The following is a 27,640-nucleotide window of genomic DNA, read 5'->3' as shown; positions in this document are numbered from 1 at the left end:
TGAAATGGCTGAGATATCCAAAACAGAGCGATTCCAATAAAGTGTGGGACCCACCTTTTTTATGTTTTTTTTAATGTTTTCGGATCGTCCATCTGTCCGTCCCATTTTGTTTTTGTCGATATCTCAAGAACCGTGTGGTGGTTTTACATCAAACTTGGTATGAGGGTATATCCTGGGGGGATAATACTTTGTTTGGATTTTAGGGTCAAAGGTCAAAGGTCACAGGTTATTTTGTGAAAAAAAAAGGTTGAAATTTCATGTTTTTCTCCATGTCTCGCAAATGGTTCAAGGTATCTTCATGGAACTTAGTATATATGCATGTACCGATGGGCAGTGATTATCTAGGGAAGTTGGGGGTCATGGGTCAAAGGTCAGGGGGTCAAAGGTCAAGGTCAACTCCTCAAAATAGCACTACTTTCCTTATATTTATGCAATGCCTGAGGGATTTTTTTTTAACTTGATGTATGCATGTATTACCCAATATCTATTCTGTGGGAAGTTTCTTGCCCAAAGGTCAAAAGGTCAAAGATCAAGTGAAAGTGCTAAATTGCACTTTTTCCTCCATATCTCGAAAGTAACTCAAGGTATCATCATGAAACTTACATATTTATGCATGTTCTACCTAACAGTGATTCTCTTTGGAACTGTGAGGTCAAAGGTCAAAGGTCAGGTTTAGATAATACTATTTTACCATTTGATACTGAAATTATACTTTTTCTCAATACCTTGAAAATTACTCAATGCATAAACTTATAAAAGGGTCAAAAGTCAAGTAAAAATCATCAGTTCCCCAAATACCTGCACTCCGACGTTTTAATCATTCATCCAATTGAACCTAGTTCTAGGAAAGTGAACATTCAGCACATTTGTGGCAAACCTGTCATTTTGATATTTTGCCAATTGTATGAAACTGTCATCACACATTGTCAAGACATTGTACTATAGACCTATTAGGAGAACCATGCTTTATGGGGGAGGCATACCAGTCGCCGTAGCGACATTTCTAGTTTAAAAGCCCCCTCACACCTGAGCGAATGTAGGGGGACGAAGGGGGACGAATGGGAAAAACGCACGAAATGCGCGCGAATTCAACGATTTCAAATAAAATTGCCTTCAAATCATCCGATTATAAACTAAAGTCAAATATGATTAACGAACGGTAAGCGAAGGATAAATATGACATGCGAAGGATAGCGATTTTCGGTTCACTTCTTTGAGTAAATTGCGGCCGAAGGCGAGCGAAGGGTTGATATGACCCGATAACACGAACGAACAATGAGCAATGGTTTGATATGGCGTGCGATTGGAAACGAAGACAAAAGAATGTAGATCAGGCGTTCTCGTACGAGTGTGTGCGCTCCTCGAGGAGTATAAAAGCGACCAGGTCAGTCCAGATTGCAGTGCGGCCAGAGAAATCATCTACGCAACATTTACATTTAATGACGTCAAATATAAAGAGTAAAATCAGCCGGAAGATTCCAGTATTTTTTGCCTGTAATTTTTTTTTTTTTTCGCAAAAATTGTGCGAGTACGTGGAAGGTGATAGTCATCACGATGACGAGTTGGGTAGATATGAAAAGAGTTGTTTCTTATGAACATAAGTGCAAAAATGTCAGAAAGCTCATCAATTGAAAATTTATACATAAAAATACCAACATTATAATGAAACAAATTGTTACATAGTTTGTATTTTTTTTTAGCAAGAGATTTTAAAAAGTACAGTTATGAATATTTTATGATGATCAGTGGCACATAAATATGTAACGCTGGATGCATCTGGAAGGGATATAGGTTAGGGCGGTCCGCGGACTACAGTTATTTAGATAACTTGCCCAACGCCTGGCAGCCCTGTCAAGTGCATTCAGTGTTTAGGTATTTTTGTGTTATTGTATTGATTGATTGTTTTGAGCTTTGTAATTGATTATGTATTGCATGTTTTCTGCCAAATAAAATAATAATAATAACAATGATAAGAGTAATGATAATAATAATAAAATCAATCAATCAGTTTCAGCTTTTTGCTTCTACACAAAAGATCATTTGTGTGAAATAAATATCCAATATTGTTAATTATTCTTAAAGCACGTTTTTTTAGAAGAAAAAGGGTATCAAGCAAAAACTGAAATGAATTGCCCCTATTGCTATCATTTTAGCAAAAAAATAAATAGATATTGAAACAGTAACAATGGAGGTGAGGTAATAACAAATCTGACGTACCCCTAAATTGACTCGACCTACCCCCTACCCCCTATTGTATCATACCTACCACCAACATCGCACCAGATAAATTTGTAGTCACTGTCCACTGTAGCCAACAGGATTATACTAAAAAGCCCTTGTAGTTGCAGCATAGCGAGCCGGACAGAGGAGGCTTTCTGATGGCCACATGCTTGCCATCAATAGCTGCCACACAGTGGGGAAAATTCCACCGCTTGTAGAATCCACCTCCAGCAAGTTGTTTCCATCCATCAGGGGTTGAAGGGGCTGTCATGACTTCATCTGCATACTCGTCACATATGGCCTGACACACTTCCCTGACCACTACAGATGGGGTGTTTTCAGGCACCCTCCACCCAAATTAATGTCGGAGTACTTGGTGCCAGACACAAGATGACGGAGAGTATAGCTGCCAACTTGAGACCTTCTTCCAGCGGCTTCCTGTACCAGGTGTACTGCCTCCTGATTCTTCCTCTGACCCTCTCCAGGATTTCATCGTAGAGTTCAGGGGGCATGCAGAGAAATTTCTTGAAAGTCGAAGGGTCTTCTCTTCGGAGCTCAACCAACAGCTGGTCGTAGATTCCAAAAGCCCTTATTCTGGCCGGGTTCAGTCACGTCCTTCTCCAGATACGACGTCGTCTGAAGCCTCGTCTCCATCTGAATCGGCCTCTGATGAACTGGTGTAGGTTCAGCTGCTGATGTATAATATCATTCTGACCCATTGCCAGTAAATACTGGACTCTGAGGCGGGCAGCATCTTCTATTTTTCTGAAGATACTTTGAAACTTTCAGGTGGAATGTTTATAACAATATATGAGTTGCGTGGCGAGTGGCTGGTCACATAGAGCAGCTCAGCATTCGCCAATTTTTTCGTCAGGTCATTCGCTCGTATTCGTATCACTTCGCAATCCATAGTTTGTCATAGTATCTCTTAGACTTGCCTTCGTGTATGCATCGCCTTTCAAATTCAGTAAAAGTCAATCTTAGTTTCCCTTCGCATAGAAGATGGCAAGCGAAAATACGTTTGTCATAGTATCTTCGTTTCTATGCGCAAGTCATATTTAGTCATCGTGTTGCTTCGTTTCGAGTTCTTTCGAGATCGGTCCACCTTGGCAAAAGCGCGATGAGGGACTATGCGTGACAATAGCACACGAACGATAAACGAACGATTACCGCAGACTAAATAAGAGATGCGAATGACAGACGATTTTTCAATTCGTCGGGAAATTTTAAACATGTTCAAAAATCCCGTGCGAATTTGAATAATCGCAACTGTTAGTTCAGAAGGTGTACGAACCCAAACACGAAGGGTAAATATGACTTACTATCAATTACTATTGAAAACGATTTTTCCAAAAATGCCTTTCGCCAGCCATCGCAAGTCATATTTCAGGCAATTCGCTCAGGTGTGAGGGGGCCTTAAGATTGCTTTGTTTTACTTTGTTTTTGGATGTTTCAGTCATTCCAAACCCGATTTTCATCAAATAAACTTTGAATTCCTCTTAAAATGGTATGTTCTGTACTATTTCATTAGTGTTTTCTTGGTATCTCGCAAAAAGTTAAAAGCCCATTTCTCATCTCCACCAATACTGTACCATCCCTTAAAGCACATGGCAGGATTTGAACTTGGGAGCTCTGTTTGAAAAAGTCAAGAGTATGATCCACTATGCCAAGGTGCAAACAAAAGGCCCAGTGTGAACTAAGTGAGATATGATATAAATACAAGGCTTAACACTTTTTCCCTCAGATACCACATAGAGTGGAGTCACAACTCAAACCCATATCCCATAAGAGATTTCATTTTACTTCTTGTAAGTAACAGGGTGCAAAAATGATGTGGTCTATCCCACACTCTGGAAACAGGCAAGAATTTTACTGATCCCCTGTAGTTCACTGTAGGTGACTATAGTAGTAGAGGTGTGAATTTTCTTCAATTTGTCACTGCTGATGTGTAATTTAACAAAAGTGTCAGGAAAATTAATTTCTTTAACAAATTAATTCATTCATGCCTTGTCCCCGTTAGACTTCTTAACATAACAATGTCAGAATTTGGGAGCTTGGGTATTTGTTTCAAGTTCATTGTGTCACTGCAGTCAACCAGGGATAGCCTGGTGGTAGTGTCGCTGCCTGGAAAGCAGGAGATGATGGGTTTGAGTCCTCTGTGGTTCCTTTTTTTGCCGAGCCCACCGGAAGTGAGGGGAGACTAAGGGATCGCCTGCGGCGTCTGTCCGTCCATCCTCCATCCGTCGTCCGTCCGTCGTCTGTCCGTAACGCTACAAAAACTTCAATAACTCTTTACTCTGGGCTTCAATTGCAATCAAACTTCGAGGGAAGAGGGGTCATACAAAGTTTCACATTTTACCATATATGAAGGTCACCTCAAGGTCAAAGCTCACAGGCAGGGGTCAATGAACTTTAGGGCCCAATGTTAAGTTTTTATGGCGCATTTCTATTATGGGTCATAACTTTTGATCCATAACTCCATTTGTGACCAGACTTGGATGGTAGATGTCCCTTGGGGAGTGGATGGTCAACACAAGGTCAATGGTCATAAGCATGCGTCAACGAACTTTTAGAGCCCAATGTTAAGTTTTTATGGCACGTTTCTATTATGGGTCATAACTTTTGATCCATAGGTCCGTTTGTGACTAAACTTGGATGGTAGATGTCCCTTGGGGAGTGGATGATCACCACAAGGTCAAAGGTCACAAGCAGGGGTCAACAAACTTTTAGAGCCCAATGTAAAGTTTTTATGGCACGTTTCTATTTTGGGTCATAACTTTTGATCCATAACTCCATTTATGACTAAACTTGGATGGTAGATGTTCCTTGGGGAGTGGATGGTCACCACAAGGTCAATGGTCACAAGCATGGGTCAACAAACTTTTAGAGCCCAATGTTTAGTTTTTATGGCGCGTTTCTATTATGGGTCATAACTTTTGATCCATAGGTCCGTTTGTGACCAAACTTTGATGGTAGATGTCCCTTGGGGAGTGGATGATCACCACAAGGTTAAAGGTCACAAGCAGGGGTCAACGAACTTTTAGAGCCCAATGTTAAGTTTTTATGGCGCGTTTCTATTATGGGTCATAACTTTTGATCCATAGGTCCGTTTGTGATTAAACTCAGATGGTAGATGTCCCTTGGGGAGTGGATGGTCACCACAAGGTCAAAGGTCACAGGCAGGGGTCAACAAACTTTAAGGGCCCAATGTTAAGTTTTTATGGATGTTTCTTTTTTTGCCATAAATTTGTACCCTTTTATATCTCTTTTTATCTGTTATATCTCTTTTTTTTATCTGTTATAGCCCATTCGCGTACAAGAAATTGTACGCGAATGGACGAGACACATTATGGCACTTGCCTTGTTTTGGCATGTTTGTTAAATTACAGATCAGCAGTTGCGATCTTACATTAATTCAATTTGTACAGGGAGACAAATTGAAGAAAATTCACACCACAACTTTCACCCCTCTGACCAACCCATATCCGCCGATCTACGGGATATCCTGTAGTTTGCGCAATCACTGTGAACGCCGATCTACGGGATAATCCGTAGCAGAAATGGCTTGAACAGTGACATCATTTATATAGCTTATTATAGCCCATGAACTCTGACCTGATATCCCACAGCCCTTTGCATCACTTCCTGTTACTGATATTTCCATTTGGATTTGTATTCACTGCGGAGGTTTACAGCAGGCTGCTGACAGAATAGGTCAACATCTATGTAAGATCAAACACTGCTGTACATGTACGTACAGGCCTACTTTACTGTAGTCCCATTCATAGAGTCTATGATTTTATGAACCACACTAGTCCGCAGAGCGCAGAACTTTGTGTTATTATTCAGTATTTTTTTCATATTTGTAAGCATTATACCCTATGAGTTATATACCATCGGAAAGCTTACATTATGAAGATTTCAAAATTGATAGTTGTTTTTCTATATAAATGATATTGAAATTTTTCATTAGTGGTTTCTTTTGAATAAGCAATGTGATTATCCATGAATATGTAAATCATACAAAAATACTTATGTCATATAACATCACATAATTCATGTCATGACATTGATTTACATCTTATATGAAAGGCTGTTACTTTCTCTTTCAATTTAAATATAGTTTTCTTTTCATAAGTGTCAATGACATCACCTTGAATTTGAGATGGCACAATTTAGTGAACGTACGTGAAATCGCCACCGGCAGCAACAGCCTTTAACCTGCATTATATGACGGGTGGATATGGGTTAATATTCTATTGCTTTCACTTTAGTTTTAGTTAGCACACCTTGCAGCTGGAATAACTGTCCATCGGATAGGACATAAAATGGAGGTCCCGTGTATGAGAGAGTAACAACTCATGCACGTAAAAGATCCTGCTTCATTCATTCATCGCAAGAGCAGGGTGTTTAACCCTAAAGGGGCCGGGCTTTTTTGGCTATGCTCAGACCGGGGGGGGGGGCAGATTCCGCCCCCCCCCCCCAAGATCTCGGCCATCGGTGGTGCGATCGCGATGAAATTTTGCATGCGTGAGACCCGCGTCATAATCTACAAGATTGTGTTAAAAGATTTTTTGAAACAATCAATTTCTAATTTTAATTAATTAATTATGCAAATTAAGCTCAAGGTGATATTTTAGCTTAATTAAAAGCATTGAGAGTCTAATTTTTGATCTGTAAATCTGTTTTAGCATATTCAACAATTGTACATCAGAAAAACTTCCAAAACTCATTTCAGTTCTTATGTATTTTATTGTTTTCAGAATTTCTTATGTATTTCTCTGTTTTTCAACTTTTGTTTTTTCTTTGTTTTTTCATTGGAAATTGTCACTGACCACTTTTCTACCATAATTAGCACAAAATTAATCAATGAAAGTGATTAATTGTAAAAATAATCAGGTTTTTATGCCTTTCATGACAGAGCACTGTTTTCCATAGGAAATGTACACAAAATCACAAAATTGTGCCCGTTTTGGAGCGACATTCCGTTACAAAAATGGGCGTGGCTTCGCAAAAGTATGCGCGGACGTTGCAAATTTGGTCTCAAAAGTTGCGCGAGACTTGAACGAAGAAAGTCAAGAAGCCTCGCGATGAGGCCTTCTCGCGTTACAGAATTATAGCGCGAAACGTCGAGGGGGGGGGCGGATTCTGCCCCCCCCCCCCCGGCCCTTTTAGGGTTAACCCGGTGAAGTGGTCCCACCTCACATCCAACTGGACCCCATGGAAGACCAGCTTAATGTAGCTGAATATGGGCTATCCAGCCATTTTCTCAGATGGAAATGAACAAACAAACAAACAAATATGGCAAAAGGATGTACCTAGAAGAAATGTGGGTTCAGAGATTTTTTTTTTTTTTTTTTTTTTTTGTTGTTTGTTGTTGTTGTTGTTTTGTTGTTTGTTTTTTGTTTGTTTTTTTTTTTTGGGGGGGGGTCTATTATTCAACCAATTCTGAGATGTGCTAGAGTTTCTGTTTCCTGTTTCTAAGATAATAGATTATGAGCTGTGTTGGATTATGTTCACATTTTAAGGATAAATTTGATGGCAAAGGGTTTATATCTATATGAATACACCCTTCTGCAATTTAAATGCTAATACAACACTTGTTAGTTTTTGTTGGCACAAGGTTTATCTAGATACTAGTGATGAATAGTTTGAAAAACCAAGAAATGTTGGAAAAATAATCTTTGAAATGTAAAGCAACTCCTACGACAAACTTCGACATCAAACATGTTTTCCTATGGTTTCTAGAGCATGCAAATGCCCAAGCTGTAAAGCCATTTGTCTTGATTTTATTTCTCTCAGTGCAGAGCTCAGATACACACTTTTGTCATATTACAGCTGTTCTATCAGAGAGTTGCAGCACACCTAAGGAATGAGCAATTACACCAACAGTGATTACGGCAACCTGCCTTTACATTATACGCTGTATCTCATTTTGTCCATGATGCTTGTACTTTTTATTTTTCGGCTTAAAAAGCAACAAAGCTGTAAGAAACTTTCATATTTTCTGTATAGCTGCACTGCCATGCAGCAGTGATTTGGTATTAGCAGGAATGAACAAATAGTATGCCTCATATGTGTACATTTTTGTTATATCTGGAGCTACCTGTGGCATTAGCTAGTACAGTGAAGAACAACAAAATATCTCTATAATGCGAATAACCATGTCATTAAAAAGGTACAAGTGCAACACTACTATTAGATTACACAAAGTATTGGGGAAGTGTGGGAGAGTTGAGCCACTTTTTACATTTAGTGATATTATTCAATAACTATACACAATTTATGGATTATTCGTTCGCTGGTATATACTACAACTATTCAGGCATAATATGATAGCCCAATAAGACACCTAGCACAAACAACTTGGGGGTGACACTTCAACAAAAATATTTTGCAAAATGGCTCAAGTCTCCCTTGATGTGGTGAGAGTTGAGCCACGGGGTTGGGAGAGTTGAGCCACTATGCTATAGGCCCTACATATCATATTAAGAAGTTCAGGCTTATAAAAGAAAATGACTATGGAAACCTATCTAAGGAAAGATGGTGTAATGGTAACAGAGGGGGCGGGGCATCTGTTTGACTTACGGTTCATCGGATGGATAATGTGGATGTTATTGGGGTCCACCTACGATCACATGATCAGGATTTCTAGATGCACCCTGATTGGATTTGCGTAATAAGTCAGCTGTTGGTGTTAGGAAGAAGAAACCGCCTGTAGGGTGTCACCCCTGGCGAGAACACCACATACCTTTCCAATATTCCTCACCTCATCCAATTGCAGACCTGTTTCTTTGACCAAAAAATGACACTCATTGAGTCACTTCAAGGGAGGGTTGAGCCACTTGAGGGCTGAGCCATTGGAATACAGGGTTTAGCCATGGCACAACTCTCCCTCGACACGTTGGCTCAACTCTCCCCACAGTCGCCATTTAAACTAACCCTCAAAACCTACGAAAGTGACCACACCAAACATGTTGAAATTTGCTGAAAGAAACAAATGATATACAGACTATCTGCTACTCCAACTGATTCGCACTTATCCTCTACAATAGGTGTGAGAGAAAACCACATATCTGACAAGTGGACATTCACTTTTGGTGACCAAAAATGGTTTTTCTTCAACTATTTTGTCATGCTTCATCTCACGTGGCTGCCTCGTACACTGGCATATAGTTAATCATAGGCATGAACAAGAAATGGCAGCAGCTGACTGCTGTCAGTCACTATGAAGATGTGAGGTGGCCTGGATCAACTCTCCCAGTGGCTCAACTCTCCCACACTTCCCCTTATCATCATATGTAAAAAATCATTCTGATTTGCTTTGGATGTAAAACTTCTTCCCACCTAATTAAATTTTCATGTTTCAGCAGCTAAGTTGTCTTGCTGGACATAAATTCAAAAGAACAAAAACAGCCATGTAAACCTCTTTTTTGTTTTATATGACTGTAAACATCTTTCAGGCATAAATCAGCTTTACCGCATCATGTCCAAGAAAGCGACAGATGATGACATACGATCTCATGTCAAAAACTATGAGCGGCTTGAGTTCCTCGGTGATGCTGTGATTGAATTCCTCTCCAGCACACACCTCTACCACCTGTTCCCTGACCTTGAGGAGGGTGGACTGGCCTCCTACAGGGTAGCCCTGGTCCAAAATCAACACCTCTCAGTCCTTGCCAAGGTTTGTAATGTCCTGTTTCACTTTGACCATACTTTACTTCAAGGAAATTTCATGATTCCATATTTGCCTAGATTCATCATCTCAAATAGTAAGACTCATTGAGGTGGCATTATACTATGTCCAAAGATTGATATTGTTCATAGATTGGTGAAATTTTTATTTCAAGTGAAATCATAGTTAAAGTTTATCCATTATCAAGGAGAAATTTTTCTTCAGAGGTAAAGGAGCAATGATGCCAATATCATATTATGTCTGGCTTATGTCTGTCTGACTTTACCCTATCACCAGACATTCTGAAGCCACCGCATACTCTTGCAAGCTAACATGATGGGGGCATGAGTACACTCCCTTTGAAACCAAGCAAGGCTCATGCACATACAAGGGTGCAAAGACAACTTGGGACATATGTGCTAATGTGTTGTCAATGGTGTGCTGTGCCAGGCCCACAGTACAGCTGGTTTGAAGGTCATTCCTGCCCAGTGGTACTGTAACAGTGCATATGCACTATACTACATTGTATTACTAGAGGAGATTCTAATAGACTAATGAATACAGATGCTTGTCCAACCTACAAGTATGGTGCAGCACACCAGAATATCGAAGGTGCTACCTCTCTATTCAGACCCCCTACACCCTTGTAATGACTTACAAGTTTAAAAACAAACAAACAGATATACACACAGTAAAAATGGATATTACTAATGTTGTGCCGTAAAACCAGAAATTTTTTTTTGTGCACGAAATCTTTTTTTTTTTGCGAATTTCGTGAGGAGCCAAGATTCACAAAATTAAAATGCTCACGAAAGTTCTTGTCAACACTATATACATTGAATGCCAGTAGCAATTCGCAAAAATTTCATGTTGCGGATATTTCTTGTTTAACAGTATTCATACAGTCTTTATTGAATAGAAATTTCATAATCAAGAGTTAAAGATATCACTAGACCAGTCAACAGTGACATAACTCTAGGCTAACACTTAGATTTTATATTCTAATCTCATACACAGAAGCTAGATTTGGACAAGTATATGCTGTACGCCCATGGGCCCGACCTCTGTCGACCCTACGACCTTCGACATGCAATGGCCAACTGCCTTGAGGCAGTGATGGGGGCACTGTACCTTGAGGCGGGGCTTGATCATGTGAGGATGATCTTTGGCAAGCTGCTCTTTGAGAATGAACACCTGCAACAAATATGGCTACTACATCCAAGAGACCCACTGCAGGTAATGGCTGGAATTTTATAAACTCTTGAATCTCTGCACAATGTTTGTTATGTTGCACTTTGCAGATCAACCCACTAACATGCAAAGTAGAAAGAAGGGGTCCCAGGTCAGAGTTTTGGGATACGCTCCAGAATACATCAAACATGAACACCCAGTCTGCAAGGATAGTTACGTTTTTATGTTATGTTATGTTATGTTATGAGTAATGTTTGCATTGGCTTATTTTGTAATGCGCAGTGGAGTGTAGTAAATAGTAGCTCCACCATATGAATACCCTTTATACATGTATCTTTTTCTGTTAAAACTAGATTTTTTAATCCAAAAATTCTGTTTCAAAACTCCTCTTTTGCTGTCTTTATTAGTGTGAAAGTGACTAAAATGTGATGGATGATTGAGAGAAATGTCCATGGCAATCTCTTGAAAAATTCAAATGATATTTGATTATTTGTTGAAATTTGTGAAAAACTGACAATGTGTATATTTACCCCATGTAAATTTAACCGTTTGGTACATAATGCAGTGGAGATTTCTTTTAGAACATTTGTAATGCCTATCACAGCTCAACTGAATCTATTGGTCCGAATTCTCAAAAGTAGTTAAAATTATTGTTATTATCAGTATTATTATTATCATCATCATCATTTGCTATTGATATGTTGTTTTTGTCATTGTTGTCATCATCATCATTATGACAGAAATGAAGGAAATGAGTTGCTAGAGCTGTAACTTGGCCCAAACTCTCTTCTGTCTTTGATGAGGAGAAATAAAAAAACTGAGGAAAATCAAACTGTAACAATTCATTTGTTCAAGGCATATCAAGACTGCACAATTCCACAGCTACCTGCAAGTATAATGTGTTCAATGTGGTTGTATGTGTCTCTGTCTTTCTCTACACTACCATTCATTCCCTGATGTAGTCTGACTTCCCTGAGACTGACAGACATCTGATTGAGAGTTCTGCCACATTAAAGGTACAATGAGTCAAGGAGAATAAGAGGTCTATCAGATGATAGAGAAATCTCTCTTGTGTTCATCTTTGTGAATCATGTTGGTGATCTTGATGCGAGTTTTGGAGGTACAAGCTTACTTCATTGTGAATCAAACTTGCAAAACGCATGCTAGCTGGTGCAGTGTAGGCAGATTCTGTTACATTTTGCACAGTCAGGGGGGAATGAAATGTAGTGTCAAGATAAGCTCCACCTCCCCAGTCATGTTATGGCGTCGAGCCTTTCAGACAAACAGAGCAAATCAAGAATGTGAATACCTTCTGCACCTTGATTTGCTAATCAAGATTTTAGAATCATGATTACAGTAATTTGCTGTAAGATGCAAGAAATATCTCAGTTACAATCATGATTCTTCTGATATAATTGTGATGACAAGAGACTTTTCTTCCATCTGGAGGGCGGTAAGTGCACTATCTTCTAATTTGAAGAAATTTAATGACATTGCTGAATGATGTGCTCTGCTTCTCCCCTATCCTAAATTAGATTGGATATGTCAGGCAGACTTTGCTGATTTCTAGTATTTGACTTTGTCTAATATTCAAGTTATTAAACAGAAAACAGAAGATGAATTACTAGTAGGGCAGAATTTGGGTAGATCAAGATTGGGCATTGAAGGCAAAAGTAAATAAATATTAACATCAGAAAATTGCTGGTACCTTTCGTTGGATACAAACTAGACAACAATGAATTGAAAAAAAAATGAAAGATTTCTATTACTATCTGAAATCTTTCAATTTTATATTGATTACGCTCCCAGAATATTGATGATATCGCAACACAGTAGGGGTATGATTTCAGACAGCAGAGTTTGAATTTTAATGATGCTGACAGTTGTTTCCAGTCTGTATATAAATCATGTTTAGGTTTGTTGTTGTTGTTGACATCGCCATGAGTGGAATTGCGAGATTATATCCCTAAATATAAATCAAAATCACACAATTTCAGCCTAAAAGTAATGTAAAGAAGTGTTTGTAAATGTATGAACTGTCAAAAAGGTATCCAAGGTAATGTACTTGTAGACTCCTCTGAGGGTGTTTAACTGTGTTTTAATAGAAACTGACCAACTTTGAGAAGGACACTGGTATCCACTTCCGTCACATTCGTCTCCTGGCCAGAGCCTTCACCCAGAGGACTGTAGGATACACCAACCTCACCAGGTCTGTTCGCATTAGGCTCACATCTTGATGAGTATTGTTCAATGTATTTTCAAATCACAAATCTGGAGCAAATATTACAATGACTGTTTGTCTCGGTTATTTCTTGAATCAAATAATGATCATAGTGTAGTGCTTTTGTTTATCTGAATTGAAACCACCAACCTGATTTGCCTTCATTACAATACAACAGAGTGTGTGACAATCTAATGCTGCCCAGCAGCCAATGAATTTACCCTAACCATTCTTATTTTAGTTTGACCATTATGGTTCATATACCATCTGTTGATGATGTGGTTAGTAAGTACAGGACATTACAGATATGTCCTGTCCCATTTTTAAAGCCAGAAAAGGCACTTGGTGTCCTTTTTGTTTTGTTTGTATTGTTTTTGAGCATTTATTGTACCAGATACACCAAGGCCTTGGAAATAGCAGAAAGCAGTCTGCTTGCATAAAATAGCTTCTTTCTTTTCTGAATATGACATAAAACAATATCAGCTACCGGTAGTTATATTTCTCAGTCTCCATTTGTCTATGTGTGGGTTACAGACCCACTACAGTACTCTCCGCGTACCCACGGGTACTCCGTTTAATTTGGTAGTAATGTCAAAATCACTTCCAATGCACATTATAATTACCTGATAATTGGGTTGCCTCTCTGCATAAACGGGTAAGTAATTTTCTTCTAATCTCATTTTTACCCACATTTTATCTTGCAGATGTATCACTTTAAGAAATCATGAATGTCAAATTTTCCATGGCTAATTGCATATTCTCTGCTTAATTTGCAAAGAAGACCTATCATTTGGGGAGTGATTAAACATGAAAACACATGTACACGTACCGACTTGCCACACGGAAACAAACATCACACATGTAGCTGGCACTCACAATTGCATAGACAGACATGACTTGAACACACTTTTTACGGACAAATATGTCTTCAGAAAACTTTGTCGTTTTGGCTATAGACTCCGCGCTAACACGCATGCATTTTCCGAAATGATCACAAGGAGCGCAAGGAGTGTAAATTATTGTCCGTGACTGGGCAAGTGTATGGAAGGTACGGAAAGTGTGCCATGCAAGCGTGCACGTTAAGTATACAATGAAGGTGTTTGGTGCAGTGTACAATGCATGTACTTGCACATTGTGTGTGTCAAATGTGAATGAGACGTGTTCTTCTGTTAGTTGGGTACTCCGCTTAATCGGGTAAGAAACGTTCTGCCCGAGCCCACCCGATTATGCAGAGAGTACTGTATTGATTTTTGATAAAGATATTTTGACCTGATAAAAGGAAAGGATGGATTACAAAACATCAAATGATAACACAAAGCTAGGAGCTCTGTCATTTGTGACTACTTCTCCTTTCTATCCTGTTGCCTGTATCTGACAGGGGCTCCAACCAGCGTCTAGAGTTCCTGGGCGATTCTGTGCTACAGCTGGTCGTGTCCACTTACCTCTACAAACACTTCCCTGACCATCATGAGGGGCACTTATCAGTAAGTAGTTCTTCTGCTTAAGAAAGCACGATTTCAAGTAGAACTTTCCCCAAATATATATGTGGACTGAGCAAATGCAGCAATATTACTATAGCAAACTAATAAAGTGGAGGAAAATTGGACAGTCCATACAAAAGTTATGACTTTCTAAAGTTTTGGTGCTACCATTGCTGGATGAGAAGACTACAGGAGTTTGTGACATCACTGCAGAGCGATAATACAGTGCACTCCCAATAATCAGAACTGCTTGTAGTGAGAGCCCTAATTAAGTGCAGCAGAATTCTATGTGACATACTTCTCACATGTTATTTTCACCACTTGATTGGAACCAAAAACCACTTCATCAGGACAGATTTTGAATGTAACAATTTCATTATTGCAACTGATTAACAACTTGGCCTACATGGACATAAATAAACATTGACTTGATCAGTGTTTTAGTAGTAGCCATGATTGTTTTTATAATGACTCCAGCAATACACACTTGCAGTGACACTCACACACACACAAGCTGTCGCATGGACTCTTGTGCATAGAATTAATAAATAATTAAGTTTCTTGTTTCCTGTCCCTTTTTTTGTCCAGCTCTTGAGGAGCTCCTTGGTAAACAACAAGACCCAGTCCATTGTGGCTGGGGACCTGGGCCTAGTGGACTACATCATTGATACTCAGGACAGGTATAGGAATGAGAAGAGTATTCCAATGAAGATTATGGCTGACTTAGTGGAAGGTAAGCAAAGAGACCAGGGAAACAAAATTGATAGTCTAGTCTCAAGACTTGTCTTCAGCATACACCAAACATCGGTTTTAGTATAGCAAGAAAAAAAAAAAAAAAAAAGTCCAGCCTGATTAGGGTTAAAGTCTGCTCTTACAGAATCTGCCTGTAACTAAAAATCCATATCTGGTGACTTTATGTTGGTTTTATGAGGGTCACATATGTCTGCTGAAATTGATAAATGTATATACACTACCAGACGATCGTAATTCTGAATTGTGAATGCACCTACCAATTGAAGAGACCCCCCGGGGGGGGGGAAATGTTTCATGCCTTCTTGTATATTTTGTTTAACTCATCACTATATTTGCAACCTAAGTGCAAATTTTGAAGCGTGTGCGTGATAAAACTTGTATTATTATCATCATTGTCAGTATAATTTGTCACATCGTTATTATTGATACTAGTAATGGTAGCAATTTTGTAGAAGTATTAGGCCAAGTAAAAAAAGAAACCAGTTTCTCGTCCTCGCGAGCATCGATTTTGGCCGCCGCATTGATTTTTTTACTATTTACTATTTTCAAAATGGCGCTGAAAATACCAAGAAATTCATGATTCTCGTCCCAGCCCGCTCCCTGCCCGCATCGATTTTCAGTTGCCGAATCGACTTTTTTGATATTTACTATTTTTTCGGCCGCTGAAAAAAAGAAATTGACAATAATATTCACCTACCAATGGTTATGTCTCGTTTCTAATTACGCCTTGCGTCCTCTACTTAGCTGTAGTACAGCTGTAGCTTCTGTAGTGCGTATGTAATAACGCATGCATTTCACACTGCTCCACAAAGCAGTCAAACTGTAGTTGGATGGGCGGGCCGCGGGCGGGCCTGGGCTGTGATGTACATTGTACAACGCACTCGGTACGTCGTGAACGCGATAGCGGCAACATTTTTGCGAACAATCGCTGATATTCCACGCATATTTCGCACATTGTTCGTATTTTTCCCTGTTTCTCATATTTTAAGCGGATGAATTGTACTGTACAAATTCTTGTGAGGATTGTATGGAGTTTGTATACATTTTCCTGTCATTGTGACTATGTGCATGTGCGTGCAGTGTCGGAAGGTACGGTAATGCTGTGGCCGTGCCGCACCGTTTATTGGCAAAGTGTGCTTCGCGCGTGTCTGTAGCTGTGTAGAGGCCCGGACACTCTGCTCTGTAACGTTGCATCTGACGGCGATGTATTGTTATATTTTGAAGATAAAATGAATGCGCTTTTCCAGCAAATGTAGAATTATTAAATGAGTGTATCTACAAAATAAATAACGTTTCCACGGATTCTGGTTTGTCTCGTATTTCTGCGGGATACTTTTCTTTGTATACGATGTACGGCCGTGAGTCGTATCATCTGTAGTGTGGTATACAATCATTCATCATCCAAATGATGAGTGATTATCAAATGTCTTTTTAGAACATGAAGAAACATCTTTAAATGTTTAATGCTATAATGCCATATCAGTATCATTTTGACATCCATCTGCAATTGTACAAGCCAGTTTTCAGTTGAATGTGCTACAATTGTACTGTGAAGAAATGCAGATACATACCAGCTGTGTGGACACAAAAAGTCACAAACACCAATGATAAATAAAGCAGTGTTTTTAATATCATGGAATTTATTTCAGTCGTACATTTGTTGAAAGACATGTTTTATACCTGTTTCAATACTATAGCACAATACATCAGAATTGCAAGTACACTGGTATCAGAAATGCCATTACAACACTAAATACCAGTTTTAAGATGGTCATTTTCCCTCGACATCTGTAGTGGAAAGAAAAAACAAATGTATTTCTGCATGCATGAAGTTTCATTTCAAGTATGGTACATAATTTGTTTGAAAATGCACAGAGTGCAGGCAAGACATACACTTGGGACCTGGTCTCTCATAACACAGCTACCAGAGTGATATTTCATTTCATAAATTGGATATAGAAAATAGTAAAGCCCTCTCTCGTTCCCCTTTACCTTTCTCAGAATTACCGGACGAGAAACACATATTACTTTCATTTTGACAATCCTCGAAAAAATAGTAAGATATCAAATAGTAAGGACCTCCCTCATCGCCTTGCTCAAAAAACCCGGACGAGAAACTACTTTCTTTTTTTACTTGGCCTTAATGTCAGTAACTTTTTTGATTTGTATTTGAGATAAGTGAGTGACAAAATGCAGAATGTGTTGAATTCGTATTGTGATTTGCCAGTTTGTTGACATTTTTATTTTGTTTCTTTTCACAAAAGTTTGTAATAGTGTTGTTACGACCAAAATCACTCTGAGAATGATCGCACAAAAGAAACAATCAACTAATGTTCAGGCGGTTTATTAACAGTGATATTGTGGGTACAGACTCGTAATCGGTTTTCACATCAGTACAATAATGATCAATAAAACAATTATAAATCAGTAGTGGAATCACTTAGACGTATCTGAAATCAAGTACTCCTTTGGAAAGGTCCAAATATGATGCTCGATGCACAAATGAATAATCCACGATGCACCGATGAATGATACCTCCGACGTAAATCCAGAGGCGCAGGTTACGATAGTCCACGGTATAGATCCGGGGTAAAATCCACGATATATGTCCACGGCGAAATGTGCAGAATCCAACGTTATGACGACCACGTCCAGTCGATGCGTTGAATGATGATTCACTTAATAATGTTCAGCTAGGAATCCAGCCCGTCACAGCTTTGCCGTAGCAATGTCCGTTGATATTAAAATATGGAGTCTATCTCCAATGTAGGCAAATTAATTCTCTGCAGGCAAAATGTCTCCCAGGCCTTATCTCCACAAACACAGTTTGTATAGCAGGTCAGCAGGTAACACAGGACTGACTATAACAAGTCGCTTCAGAGCCAGAAGTGACGTAACTCTCAGAGCAGTGGTGTTGGGTACTCTGCCTACCTCGGAATTTCTCTGGCTTTTATATATCCATTCACCCCTTTCTAGCACATTCTGTAATTTTCTCCAACCTGGGGCTACACACTTGAATATACAAACTAGCAAGTCCAAGTTCCAGGAATCCTGGATGACTCACTGCCTAACTATGTGCATAACATCATTGCCAAAAATAACTACCAATCACATTGGGCTACAGGGACAGTGCCTCACTCGGCCAAATATGTAAGCACTTCCCAGAACATTCTGGAATGGGTGAAATCATTCTAGATTGAGTGAGCTATAATGTATTTCCTGTCACATGCATGTACTGTAGTTACATTGTATACCACCTAGAAAATTCTCCACTGATCTGGTCAGCCTGTATGTACTATAGACTATCTATATCATATAGAATGTTCTCCATTAATCTGGTCCACCTGTGTACATACACATTAAAACAACCATGCATACAGTACATCATACATGTACATAATTATTAGTGTGTACATTTGTGACAGTGTGAACAGATAATTCCTTGAATTGTGATGATGAACCATAGAGCATGTACAACCTACATTAAATGAATAATTGTATTTTATTTTAATTCCTAAAAAATTTCCTGAAGATAGTTTATGAATATAGTAGGTAATAAAAGTTCTAGCTTGTCATGTTCATTATCCTTGTTTTCAGCTTTGATTGGTGCAATGTATGTCGACCATGGACTCACTGCAGTAGAGACATTCTGTAGTGTAGTCTTCTACCCAAGGCTCAAGGTATTTATCAGACACTAGTGATATAATGTCTTCATGATTTTTGTGTGTCTATGGCTGTACATTTGTGTATGTATGGCCCTGTCTCACAAAATCCACTAAAAGTCTTATTGATTGATTTTCCAGTAAACCTGAAAGACCCAGTAGCATGGGAAGACCATGCAGTGGGAAAGTTTGACTGACTAAGATAAATTTGGAAATCCCTTTAACAGATAGTGTACAGCTTCACATGCAGTACACATACATGTATAGCCAACAATTCTTGACTGAAGTTGAGGTTACCAATGAGAATACACATTGGTGCACATGTTAGCTAGCAGGCAATTCTATTATAGCAGGCCTGCTTTAATGATTTTTAAATTGTACCCCAGTGGGCAGTGAATGAAGATAGATTCAATCAGGCGTACCTTCACTTCTCTCCCCAGGCTGCCAGGTCTTTAAAACACACACTTTTAGTCAACTTAAATGAATCAGGGTTAAACTTTTAATGTTTAATAACAAAGATACCCTTTCTCCGGGGAGCATGAGAGGAAGTAGTATCTCTCACATGTTTTAAGGCCCATTTTTTTTTCTGACTCAGTGGTTGGTTTTCCGCATTCCTGCTTGCATATTTTTCATCATTAGGTCATGTGTTGAATTGTTTATGAAAATTATGCTAAAAATCACTTTTATAATTTGACCACCACTAAAAAGAAAAGAAAACAAAACAAAACAAATAAAAATAGAAAAAAAAATCTTTTCTGGTCATTTGTTGGTTTTGTGATTCAGGGTCACATGTATGTTTGTGCTCTCACTGGGGTCCCAGTAATGTTCATTGTCAGTGTAACATTTCATCAAAGCTCCCATGTACTTCACAAATAACTTAATCCACAAAGCTCACATTAACCTCTCAAGAAATGAAACTGAAAGCAATTAAAAGCATTAGCAATTCTCAACAATCAGATGTTACCCATTGCATAAAGGTGATTGTCAAGTCAAAATGTTAGTACTTGCATGAAAACTTTTTGTCAAATTTGAGTCTTGCACATTATATGCGCATTATTCCTTTGCCTATGTCACAGTATTTCTTTGTTGTTGTAGTTATAGGGCCTACCACTCAGCATAGTATATCAGAAACATTAACTGCAAGCTATGAATTGCTCTCAAAACATTGTTGGTCTTGCAGCAGGAGTTTAATACAGTATGGAAGCATTGTAAAATGGAATTTTCATATAATACAGAATTTATGATGCGTCAGTGATGTTATTCAACCAACTATATTTTTGTCTATGTATTACCACCATTTACCAGGTCTTCATCGAGACTCAAGACTGGAACGATGCCAAGTCTCAGCTCCAGCAGTGTTGCCTGACTCTCAGGGTGGAAGGACAGGAACCAGACGTCCCCAGCTACAAGGTCATCAGTCAGAGTGGACCAACAAACTCACGACAGTATTCGGTGGCAGTCTATTTCCGTAGCAAGCGCATGGCAACAGGCACTGCCTCCAACATCCAGGACGCTCAGATGGAGGCAGCAAAGAACGCCCTCAAGAAGGGAAATTTCCCTCATTTGTGGTTCCAGCGGAAATGCCTGATGAGAAGAAGGCAGCAGGAAATAGGCAACAGAGAAGACGAGGATCGGGATGACGGGAGCCTTACAATAGGGGAGCATGGAGAGAATGAACAAGGAGGTGGAGCAGGAGGAAAAAAAGGAAGTAATGCTGAATTGAGACCACAAGATAACCATGGACAAAGAAGACATGATGCCGAAGGAAGGGAGAGGCAGCACTCAGAGAGAACACCGGATCCAGAAAGGATGAGAAGGGGTGATGGAGGATACAACAGGACTGGAAGAAGTGATGGAAGGGGTGTAGGGTCAAGAAGTAGCTCTAGATCTGAGAGAGGGATAGGTGAAAGACATACAAGTAGGAGGTCCAATAGTAGGTCTAGAGAGAGGAGTGAACAGAATAGATTGAGGGAAGAGAGGAGTGTGATGAACAACAGAGGAAGAACAAATGAAAAGATGGAAGAAAGAAGTAGAATTGGTGGCAATGTGAGAGGGAGGGAAGAGAGAAGTAGAGAAAGGAGACAAGATAGAGAGAGAAGTGATGGAGGCAGATTAAGAGAGGAGAGAGAAGAGTGGAGGAGAGACCAAAGGAGGGATGGAAGGAATGTAAGATAGCAGTTCCCTGTCCAAGTGAGATAATGTCTATGGTTATAGTTGGGAGATAGACAAGTCAGGGTAAACAGAGGAGATGAAAGAAGACATTGAAGGGAAGTTACGATTGACCTGTCACATCTTTATTGATCCCACAAGGCTAGAAGGGATTGAAGACAAGAGTAAGAATTGTGGAAAGGTTAAGAGAGAAATTCATCGACAAAGAGTGTGGCTTTCTCACAGAACTCTAGATCAGATTGTTCTGAAATGCATAATTGTGTTAATTTGACAGTCCTGTTGCAATGGTAATGTGTATATTTATTTGAAGGATGGTATGTTAGCATTTTTTAGCCTTCATTTACCATTCCAATGCTTAAAATCAGCCTGCATTATTCATAAACACTATATCTTAATTTCCAAAAACACTGGCTACTGAAGTGCTAGATCATTCAACCAACATTTCGTGCAATATGCCAGTTTTGTCTTACAGTCAACTCTGCATTCTGAAGACAACAGAGCATAATATGTTAGATAATCCACTGAGTCAATAAAAGACGAAATGTTTCAATTTACCATATTCGCCGGTGATAAGGCTGAACTATTTTTAACAAAAATAAAGCAGTGAAGTCGGGGTGAGGTCTATACGCCAGCACAAGCAAATTATCTTTCCAAGTCAGAGAATCACCTGCGTAACCTACACACATAATCGTGTATGGGACTATGCAATATGCCAATGAGCAATGGGGTGTCGACCACTGAATTGATCACAGACAATGCTATGTTCTGTAGTCAAGTGACTTTTTTATCATTACCTACTTATCACCGATGCTGGTGCCAATTTTGAGGACATTTAAAAAAATGTGTATTGAAAAAAAAAGAGCACACATTTAAAGAAATGTGTTTAAAAGAAAGCACAGTGTAGGAGTAAGTTGATGTGCATAGCCATAGTGGCAATTGCAATCCTGCACGCATGCAGTGTAACAAAGTAACACTGTTTGACGCAATACTCAGCTATTGAATTGTACAGTGTGTATGAGTGTACACATGCACAGTCATTCTTCACAGTAGGGTCCTAGACACAGTAATATCATTCAGAATCGTGACACACAGTTTTCATCGACCAAAAAAAAAAACACCTTAAAACAGTACAAACATAAATTTTTGTTTGGAAACACATTTAAACTACAGGTAGAAATAGGAAAGTGTTGCATCAAGAATGATGTCGAATATTAATGAAGTTTTGAGTAGAAGGAAGTCCCTCGGCTTTTTTTTTTTTTTGGTTTTTTTGGCTTTGTTTTTTTGTTTTACAGCCTGGATGCGGCTTATCCGACAATTATATTATATTGGATGGCTATGAATGGGATACCAGGGAATATTGCACGAGTTAGGGCCAATTTTGCCCGAGTCGAAGATGAGTGCAATATTGACCCTAACGAGTGCAATATTCCCTGGTATTCCATGAATCAAGGCCATCCAATATAATTATTATCATCTATACAATCGAGTAGAGCAAGCATAACGTCGCTGGGGTGACAAGACCTTGTATCTGCAATTTTGGTGAAAATGACTTTTTTTGATTAATGGTCAAATAATGGGTTAAGTGATGTCCTGTCCAAATCCCAATTGTCTTACTCCAAAAATGAAGCCACCACGGAATGTCAAAGGAAAGGCTTTCCCATTCGCTACAGTGCTTTGGCCGCCATGTTTTTTGGCTCTCCTGAACATTTGACATTTTGTAGATACGAGGTCTTGTCACCCCAGCAACGATAAACTGCACAAAATTACCGGGCTTCTACTCGTCTTTGAAGTTGACTCGGCAGTCACATCCCAGCGTTGAACAGGGGAAGCCCCTAAAACTGCATATGAAACAAACAACTAGCAAGATGTTTGCGCACTTGTGAATTGTAACGAAACGACGCACACTAGTAGCAAGCGTTAGCGCATTTAGCAAGCGTTTGCGCATTCAGCAAGCGCTCGCGCAACAGACGAGACAGAATTGAATATGGTGTGATCTTGAACGGCAAGTAACGATAGCCTATGGGGAATTAATACGTTGGCCTATGCATTTCGTTCAATATGCTCTGATATTGAATGGTAAAAACTGAGCGGATAACAATACACGTTTTTAAAGTAAAGAAAACCATGTGCCAATATGTAGCTGAAAAACCAGCTACACACTTGTATTCTTGTATTTATTCTGCTTTGTACTTGTCATTTGCCATAGAATGCAGTAATATGTGACCTTACCCCATACTACCATAGTGAAGTTGCAGTCGTATGTAAGTCAAGAAATATGCAAAGTGACGTGATTTGCCTGAAGAAAAAGAAAATTAATTTAATTTAATAAAACAAATCCACCCCCCCCTCGACATTTTGCACTATAATTCTATAACACGAAAAGGCCTCATCGCGAGGCTCCTTGACTTTGTTCAAGTCTCGCGCAACTTTTGAGACCAAATTTGCAACATCTGCGCATACTTTTGCGAAGCCACGCCCACTTTTGTAATGGAATGTCGCCCCAAAATGGGCACAATTTTGTGATTTTGAGTACATCTCCTATGGAAAACAGTGCTCTGTCATGAAAGTCATAAAAACCTGATTATTTTTACAATTAATCACTTTCATTGATTAATTTTATGCTAGTTATTGTAGAAAAATGGTCAGTGACAATTTCCAATAAAAAAAAGAAAAAAACAAAAGTTGAAAAACAAGGCAATACATAAGAAATTCTGAAAAACAATAAAATACATAAGAATTGAAATGAGTTTTGGAAGTTTTTGTGATGTACAATTGTTGAATATGCTATAACAGATTTACAGATTAAAAATTAGACTCTCAATGCTTTTAATTAGGCTAAAATATGATCGTGAGCTTAATTTGCATAATTAATTAGTTAAGATTAGAAATTGATTGTTTCAAAAAATCATATGACACAATCTTGTAGATTATGACGTGGGTCTCACGCATGCAAAATTTCATCGCGATCTCACCAGCGATGGCTGAGATCTAGGGGTGGGGGGGATGGAATCCCCCTCCCCCCCCCCCCCCCCCCCCCCAGTCTTAGCATAGCCAAAAAAGCTCGGCCCTTGTAGGGTTAATGCCCCTACCTTATGGAATAATTCACCTCAGAAATTAAGACAAATCACTGATATAAATACATGTAGATTCAAGCCTGCCTTGAAAACGCATTTGTTTACAGTGTAAGCAAACATTGAGCTCGGTACCATTACTGTAATTGGAATTGCATGTTTTTGTACAAATGTATAATCTTTTCTTTTTTGGAGCGCATAGGGACATTACACGTATCACTTTGTGTTCTGCGCTATAAGCACTGTCAATTATTATTATGATTATTATTATTATTATTATTACAATGTAGTCCCTGAGAGTATTGCATGTGGAAATGTATGATTAGTGTCTAAACGGATACTCAGTACATGCACAAAATGTGGAAATGTGTTGAAATTAAACTGGCCAGAGAAATTTGCAGTTGATGTTATGTACCTACAATATCAAAGGATTTGGGCTGAATGTGCCAGTGGAGATCATGTTATGATCATTACTACATTGTATTTGTTCAATTAAAATCACTCTGTGAAGTACACAATATCAAAATTCTGTCCTACTCTTTTTTTCTTTAATGGAATTCATGTTGATATACAATGTGTAGAATATGTAAACCCATGCTGCGAAATGTGCTTTTAATACATAAAACATAGGCCAACTATGAAAGAGCCTGATGTGGGCCCCTATGGGTTTCAGTGAGATTTGATGGTGGCAAAATGGTTGTGGTCTAGGATGGTGTAGGATAACTTGACACACTGGATGCCAATCACCATTCCTACAGGTATTTCTAGTCATAACCTCCATTTAAAGGAGGTTGTTTTTGTTGCAGTGGTTTGTCTGTGTCTGTGTGCAAAAAAAACTTTAAAAAGATTGTGAATTGATTTCGATAAAACTTTACAGGAAAAGTTGATAACAACACAAGAAACAGAACATCACAATTTTGGTAATTATCGGAACCATCGTCTGGATCCAGGAATTTGTAAAGAATTAAAAAAATTGACGGATTATTACATGTACTGGTCAAAGGGCCACATTCCGCAATGTGCTCCGCAACGCACAAAGATTTTTTTTTTTTTTTTCATGCCATTTTATGCATATTGTGAGACCAAATTTGCAATGTCCAGGGACACCATTCTGAAGTTACATGTACATAATGTTCTGTACATGCATGTCAGCCAAAAAAAGCTCAGATCTGTGATATTGTGTGCAAATCTAATGCAAATCTTTCACAAGTAAAGCTTACAGAGACAATGTATGAAAAAACAAACAGTACCGTACTTGTACTGTGTTAATTCCCTAAAAGGGGCGGGTTGAATCAACCTCCCCCCTTCGACATTTTCTGCAACCATTCTGCCGCGCGAATTTTTTTGACTGCGCCGCTCACAGACTTTTTACTTTCAAGTCTCGCACAGCTTATGACACCATTTACGCGAAAATCAGATATACCGTTACGACGCTGCACGACCTTTTATACATGTACATGCTTGTCAGACCGAAAATGGCTAAAAGAGTGATTTTGTGTACAAAGTCTATGCAAATATAATAGAGTTTTCTCACCTTATTCAAAAAGATACGTTTTCACTTTCAATGGCTGCAAATCAATCAATTTTAGCATAATTATGCTTAAAATAGGTTCTGTAATGAATTTTGTGGAAAAGAAAAAAAGTCAGAAAACAAAGAAATACATAAGAAATTCATAAAACAATAGAATACATAAGAAATTAACTTTGATACCAGATATCTTTTTTCAAGTACATTGTTACAAATGCTACACGGAATAATGTCACCAAAAATTAGGATGCCATTAGCTTTATTTTCTGATTTAGAGCAAAATTTATGATTTCACACATATTAATTAATATTAAGTATAAAAATGAAAAATTCCATTTTTTCTTTTAAGATTTGGTAGATTACGCGACAAGTAATGTACATGCCAATTTTCAGGACGATTGCGCGATCGACAGCCGAGATCTCGGGGGGGGGGGGGGGGGGGGGGGTTGAATCAACCCTCCCCCAGCCACAGAACAGGCCAAAAAGCCCAGCCTGGTTAGGATTAAGATGTTAGTCAATTTGGAATCCACAATCTGCTTCTTTCACATAGACCACAAACTGACCTAATGTTTAGTCATGATCACAAAATCAATATACTTATTGAACATCTGCAGTACATTTCTTTCTTAGCCATCAGGCACATGTAAAAGCCTCTATATAGTCCATGGGCCAGGCCAGATATTGGTACCATCTGAGGTGGCAAAACCTTTTCGGTGTCATTTTGTTTTGTCGGGCATAGATATACTTATCAAGCTATGATAGCATTTCCAAATGAGTAGCTTAGTCATAATAAATGAATTTTCAACTAATTTGGTCTTGTTGTTATATCCCTATACTTCTGAATGGAGACTACCCGCTATACAAATAAGAGCGCTGTCTTCTGTATGTCCACAGGTGTTCTGTTGTAAACGCGGTGCGCTTAGTCTTTATTCAAGGCAGCGAAGGGAATATTCAAATGTTATGTTGTTATTTGTTGTTGTTTTTGTATTTGAGGCGCGTCATTCAAATATGAATATTTACGCCTTTATCTTTATATGATTATTTTACACATAATCAATTAAAAAAAAATACTTTTTACAATTATTTTTATGCGCACTATGTGTCTGCTGTTATACGGTTGGGGCAAATAAGTTATGATGTCCACAGCGCTTAGTCTCTATTCAAGACGGCGAAAGGAATATCCAAAGCTTATGATACAGTGTACTAGTACAATTGTATATCCCTTTATCTAAAAACAAACAAAAAAGCAATTCCTCGTGGGTTTTGCCGTATTTTTCAATTATTCATCATTTTCCGGTGAAAACGCTGTGGTGGAAACGCTAATGCCCCGTCACTGTCGCTTTATTTCCATCCAACAATGAAAGATAATGCAAAAACAATGTACCGGTACACTACAATACATTATAATAAATAGAATTGTAAATGAACAGAGTGATTTTTTTTTTTAAACTGATGTATTTGTTCAGAGGGTGGTAAAAAAACAGGATAGATAATCCCTTTTATTAGGAACTTTAGATATGATAACGGTACATTGGTCTAGATAAAGACTAAGCGCACCTCGTGACAGCTGTGGACATCATAACCCTTTGGATATTCCCTTCGCTGCCTTGAATAAAGACTGAGCGCACCGCGTTTACAACAGAACACCTGTGGACATACAGAAGACAGT

At 38.7% G+C, this 27,640-nt stretch overlaps 1 protein-coding gene across 1 annotated transcript in view; it reads left to right on the top strand.

The window, feature by feature from the left end:
• Window positions 1-22,566, top strand: part of LOC140241289 (ribonuclease 3-like) — a 71,416-nt gene extending 48,850 nt beyond the window's left edge. Inside the window, exons 17-24 of the mRNA XM_072321040.1 lie at window positions 9,684-9,904; window positions 10,913-11,131; window positions 12,049-12,102; window positions 13,192-13,295; window positions 14,686-14,791; window positions 15,377-15,521; window positions 19,139-19,221; window positions 20,509-22,566. Coding sequence (XP_072177141.1) covers window positions 9,684-9,904; window positions 10,913-11,131; window positions 12,049-12,102; window positions 13,192-13,295; window positions 14,686-14,791; window positions 15,377-15,521; window positions 19,139-19,221; window positions 20,509-21,378 — 1,802 coding nt within the window. The 3' untranslated portion in view covers window positions 21,379-22,566. The remainder of the gene's footprint in view (window positions 1-9,683; window positions 9,905-10,912; window positions 11,132-12,048; window positions 12,103-13,191; window positions 13,296-14,685; window positions 14,792-15,376; window positions 15,522-19,138; window positions 19,222-20,508) is intronic.
• The last annotated feature ends 5,074 nt before the right edge of the window (window positions 22,567-27,640 follow it).

Source organism: Diadema setosum, chromosome 17 (genome assembly GCF_964275005.1).
Source record: "Diadema setosum chromosome 17, eeDiaSeto1, whole genome shotgun sequence".
Taxonomy (NCBI): domain Eukaryota; kingdom Metazoa; phylum Echinodermata; class Echinoidea; order Diadematoida; family Diadematidae; genus Diadema; species Diadema setosum.
The sequence above is the reverse complement of the archived record's forward strand: the minus strand, read 5'-3'. Positions and strand labels throughout refer to the sequence as shown.